We start from the raw sequence: 5,167 nt of genomic DNA on the forward strand, positions 1-5,167 counted from the left end.
GAGTAGGAGAGATAGTCCAATCCAACTTCTCTGGGTGTGTGCATCTGTTTGAGAGAGGGGGGAGGGAGGGAGAGAGGGAGGAAGGAGGGGGAGGGAGAGGAAAAAGAATGAAGGAAACTTTTTTCGCAAAGGAGAAAAACAAATGCTGTCACTTTAAATCAGAACTGAGCATCCCTGGCTGTGGAATTCTGGAAGTTGAAGTCCACAAGTCTAAATTTTTTTTAAACCCACCACTGTCTCAGTGCCTCACCAGCCATAAACCTCACCGCACATCACTGTCTTCTATCTATCATTATACTTGTACTTATTTCAAAGCTCCAACTTTCTTGTAGGCTTCGCATTTAGTAAAGCCAAACCTTGAAATGAAGATCGCCAAACTTTGCATTTTACCTCTTTTAGGAAATAAAATAATCCATGTTGTGGATGTTATTTTTTCCCTCTTTCTGGCCAGCCCTTTCCTCCTTCCAGGTGTGTTGAAAGCTGTCCTCCTGGATTCATGAAGGTGGCTCAGGAAGGGAAGCCCATCTGCTGCTACAATTGTCGTCCTTGTGCAGAAGGATCCATCTCCACCACAGAAGGTGAGTGACAGCAGGAGGAAGGGACGGGACTTTGGGCAGGATCAGAGATCTTGAGATTTTACAGGAACATGCATTTTGAAACACTTGGCCAGAGTGGGTCCCACCTCTTTGAATCCTAATAAAGATATACATTTATGTCATAGTGCAGTATAAGAAAATATCTTGGAGATTAATCTGTTATATAGGGCAAGCAAAAAGGGATAGAGATTATAGATAAAGTTATTGGATAAAAGAGGGTTGAGTATTGTGAGAGATGATATCTCTTGCTCTTTATCTTTTACAACACATGTTCCATATTTCATATCACTGTTTACTTCATTGCTCTGAATAGTGAGAGTTTCCAGATTCCAGAATATAATGATGGAACTTTAATTGGATTTAGGAAGGAGTATTGATCAGATTCTTGCAAGTGTCCATGTCTCATGGCTATTTTGGGCAGCCACACTTTCACATCTTAGCTACTTGTCTTGAAACAAAGGATGTATTCCTTTGCTAAAGGAGTTTTCAGGGTTTAATGTAATGACCCATGGCCCACAAAACTCCAAGGCAGGCAGATTCTTCAAATAATAGCTTTTTGGTATATATTATAATGGCACAGATCTGGAGAAAACCGGCTGTGAAGGTTCCCACAATTTTAACCTAATTAAAGGTTTCCCTCAAACCCCAAACAATCAGTCATATGGTTCACGGGTGGGTTTCAAAAATTTTACTACCTATTCTGTGGGTGTGGCCTATTTTGTGGGCATGGTTTGGTGATCATGTGACTGGGTGGGCATAGCCAACTTGTAAAATTTGTTGAAACTCACTTAACAATGCTCTTACTTAGCAACTAAAATTTTGGGCTCAATTGTGGTCACAAGTTCTCTTTCTTTTTCTTTCTTTCTTTCTTTCTTTCTTTCTTTCTTTCTTTCTTTCTTTCTTTCTTCTCTTTCTCTTTTTCTCTCTCTCCCTCCCTCCCTTTCTTCCTTTCTTTTGCTTTGTCTCTGACTCTCTCTTTCTCTCTCTCTCTCTCTCTCTCTCCCCACCTCTCTCACACACACATCCCTTCCAGTTATAGTCATAGATATATTCTATGAACTAAAACTGACACCCAACAAATCCTATGATGACAGCCATCCATGTCCTACAAACCAACTCACAGAACCCCCAATTCAGCCTGTTCCTGCTCTGGGGGTTAACTGAATATGGTTGGTCATCCTGTTATCTCCTGGCCACAGTTCCCACTTTTTAGCAGAGTGGTAAATTTCAAATGCCTTTTTTTTCCTTTTGCCAAAGCCCGATTTCTCTGCCACTCGGTGGGTGTGCGAAGGTGTTGAGCATGCCACGGAAGGCACATGTGGCAGACACACAAACCACACTTGTCACAGCATGAGGCACATGTCTAAGGGGGGCTGGATCAGTGAGAGGCTGGCAAAGAAGCCTCGGTTACCCCCGCTGCCGTGATTCTCGGAGGAAGGAAGCAGGGATGCTGGCCAGTGCTCCCTTCCCTTAGTGCTCACTGCTGCTCACTCCCTCACCACTTTTCCGGCCAGCCACGCAGCTAAGCAGGGCAGGTGAGGCTGCAGCTGGCTGGCCTCAGTGGCCGCAGTGGTGAGCAGTAAGGGAAGCGAGCAGTAGGGGAAGTGAGCACTGGCCATCATCCATGCCTCCTTTCTCCAAGAGCTGCGGTGGCTCTCAGAAAAAAGGAGGCAGGAATGCGGCCAGTGCTTGCTCCCTTAGTGCTTTCCTGGCCAGCCACCCAGCAAAGCAGGGCAGCTGGGGCTGCAGCCAGTGGGCCGCAGGGGTGGCCGTGGCAAGTGGTAAGAGGAGCATGCACCAGCCAGTCTCCCTGCCTCCTTCCCCTGCGAGCGTGGCCATGGAGAAATCAGGGGGAGAAAGTGAGGAGAAGGCCATCCCTAGAGAGAAGTTCAATTTTTTCCTCCCTCTCTCCCCCTGTTTTCTTCCCAAGGCAAGCAAGGTGGCTGTCAAAGAGAACGAAGCATGGGCGCTTCATCCAACAGCCGAGGAAAGAAGAGGAGTGAGGGCCTCAGCTGTTGGAAGAAGTGCCTACGCTTCATTCTTTTTGAGAGCTGCCTTGCTTATTGCGGTGAGAAATCAGGGAGAGAAAGGGAGGAGAAAGCCGAGCGTCTGCGAGGGAGAAGTGGGGAGGGAGGGGGAGAGGAGGGGAGGGGGGAAGATGAATCATGAGTTGGAGTTGAGCCAAACTTCATTCTTGATCTCGTTGGAAGGTGTTCCTCTTTCTGATAATAAAGATGTCAACTCATAAAGCATTTGCATGTCTGTTATCAAGTTGCCATGGTGAGGAAAGGAGGGGAGTGCATTCCACTCATACCTTCAGCTAGAGTTCGATCTCAGATTACTACAGCAGGCTTGTGAGGTGTGCACCTCATTGGAGAATGTGATTTGTGACACAGACTGAGGAGAGGGAAGAAACAGGGGCAAAGTTCAGCCATAATTTGAATGACCTAAGATCTGACTGCAGTGGGGTATTGCCGAAATGGTGTTCCATTTCTTTTGAAACTTGGCTCGATGCTCCTGAATTAATTAGGGCATCTTTCAGAAACCTTGGAAAAGAAATTAGGAATGCCTTTTGGTATCCACACTCCATATCCAATTCATATTCAAGGGCCACTCTACCTAAAAAAAAATTCTCCATGACAAAATTAGTGTTTATCCATTTCAATTAGCATAAGCTACCTTAAGTTATCTTTCACATGTACTTAATTCCACTATAAGCTGGATCTTATCAGTGCCTTGAAGCATTGACAAAAGATTGGGATCCAGTTTTCAAGTGGTTCAGCAATGAAAAGGTAAAATGGAGGAACTGCTTTTGTTTCTTGAATCCTTTCTTCTTCTCTCTCAACAAGTTCATTGATAAAATGGTAACAGTAAAAAAAAGAAGGAATATTAAGAGGTTCTAGCTGGAGGGAGTTGAAGAAATATATTAATTTCACCTACACACAGTCATTCACACCAAAAACAAGTTTATCTAAACAATGCATTTTATTGAAGTACATGTTAAAGAGAGACCCTATCCTTGCTCTTTTTCAGATGCAGAAAAATGTACCAAATGTCCAGATGATCAACATCCAAACACAAACCGAGTTCACTGTATTCCCAAGATTAAAACTTATCTTTCTTACAAGGAAAATCTGGGGATCCTCCTGACTTCCATTGCCTTATTCCTCTCTTTAACCACAGGCTTTGGCTTGTGGATCTTCATTAAATTCATGGTAACACCAATTGTCAAAGCCAACAACCGAGATCTCTCCTACATCCTCCTGGTCTCCCTCCTGCTTTCCATTTTGACCTCCTTCCTATTCATTGGCCGGCCCAGGAGTGTGACCTGCCTCCTTCGACAAACAGTCTTCAGCATTATCTTCTCAATTGCCATTTCTTCAATCTTGGCCAAAACAATCACAGTGGTGTTGGCCTTCTTGGCCACAAAACCAGGGAATAAAGTGCAGAGATGGCTGGGGAAGACCTTGTCCAACTCTATTGTCCTTTCCTGTTCTGGTCTCCAAGCTGTCATCTGCAGCATCTGGTTAGGCATTTCCCCTCCATTCCCTGACTCTGACATGCATTCCAAACCTAGAGAGATCATCCTACAATGCAATGAAGGTTCTGTCACCATGTTTTATGTTGCCCTTGGGTACATGGGCTTCCTGTCTGCTGTCTCCTTCACTGTGGCTTTTCTGGCCAGGAACCTTCCTGGGGCCTTCAATGAAGCCAAGCTAATCTCCTTCAGCATGCTGGTCTTCTGCAGTGTCTGGGTGTCCTTTGTGCCAGCCTACCTGAGCACCAAAGGGAAGTACATGGTGGCTGTTCAGATCTTCTCAATCTTGGCCTCCAGTGCTGGCTTGATGGGCTGTCTTTTCATCCCTAAATGCTACATTATTATTTTTAGGCCAGATCTGAATACCAAAGAACATTTGATGTCAAAATAAAATTAAAAAATGACTGTAAAAAATCTATTATTTTTTCAAAAATGTCATTCAATAGGCATGATTAATGGGTTTTAATCATTTAATGTCTGTTTGTTTATTAAATCTAAATGCTGCCCATCTTAGCCAGAGAACCTACACTCAAGACAAAAGAAAATAAAAGTTTAAAATAATAAATAGTAGCATTAACTTTGGTTTAAAATTAAAAGCTATGGGAAGGAAGGGAGCAAAATGCACGGGGGAAAGAGGTATTTCTCTTATTGCTAAAATTACTCCTATTTTATTGCTCCATATTTATTTAAAAAAACCAATGACAATACACCGTCTCACTTTGATTGACACTAATGTCGGTAAAATCAGTTTCAAGGTGAATGGGACTGTTTAGTAGGCAAAGGAAGACATAAGGAACATGGCTTTGCAACTCACAGTGACCTGTGGGGAGTTTCATTATCATATCCCAATAGCAACCCCTGAATCTGAAGATGCAAATATTTCTCATATCTAAGACCATCTTTCTTTGTAGATAAAAGAAGGGCAAGACTTGAGATTTATTATGCTGTTGTTGGTCCCAAAATGGCTCAGCCTGGTGCAGAAGCCAATCAGAGACAGGCACAAGTGATGGATTATCACAAAACTTTCATTGCA

The 5,167-nt window shown here is 43.5% G+C and overlaps 1 protein-coding gene across 1 annotated transcript; it reads left to right on the top strand.

Moving 5' to 3' along the window:
• The first annotated feature begins 469 nt into the window (after positions 1-469).
• Positions 470-4,607, top strand: LOC148047039 (vomeronasal type-2 receptor 26-like). The gene is made up of 2 exons (XM_087707753.1): positions 470-578; positions 3,630-4,607. Exons 1-2 carry the CDS (start codon positions 497-499, stop codon positions 4,523-4,525), a joined length of 978 nt encoding a protein of 325 aa, XP_087563879.1. The 5' UTR covers positions 470-496; the 3' UTR covers positions 4,526-4,607.
• The last annotated feature ends 560 nt before the right edge of the window (positions 4,608-5,167 follow it).

Source organism: Thamnophis sirtalis, unplaced genomic scaffold (genome assembly GCF_051295495.1).
Source record: "Thamnophis sirtalis isolate CommonGarterSnake01/CBP01778 unplaced genomic scaffold, rThaSir2_p1.2 scaffold_3, whole genome shotgun sequence".
Lineage (NCBI taxonomy): Eukaryota > Metazoa > Chordata > Lepidosauria > Squamata > Natricidae > Thamnophis > Thamnophis sirtalis.

Coding starts and splice junctions, on each gene's coding strand:
- LOC148047039 (XM_087707753.1), top strand. CDS start 497: ATGAAGGTGGCTCAGGAAGGGAAGCCCATCTGCTGCTACAATTGTCGT. Junction 579..3,629: donor ATCCATCTCCACCACAGAAG/GTGAGTGACAGC, acceptor GCTCTTTTTCAG/ATGCAGAAAAATGTACCAAA.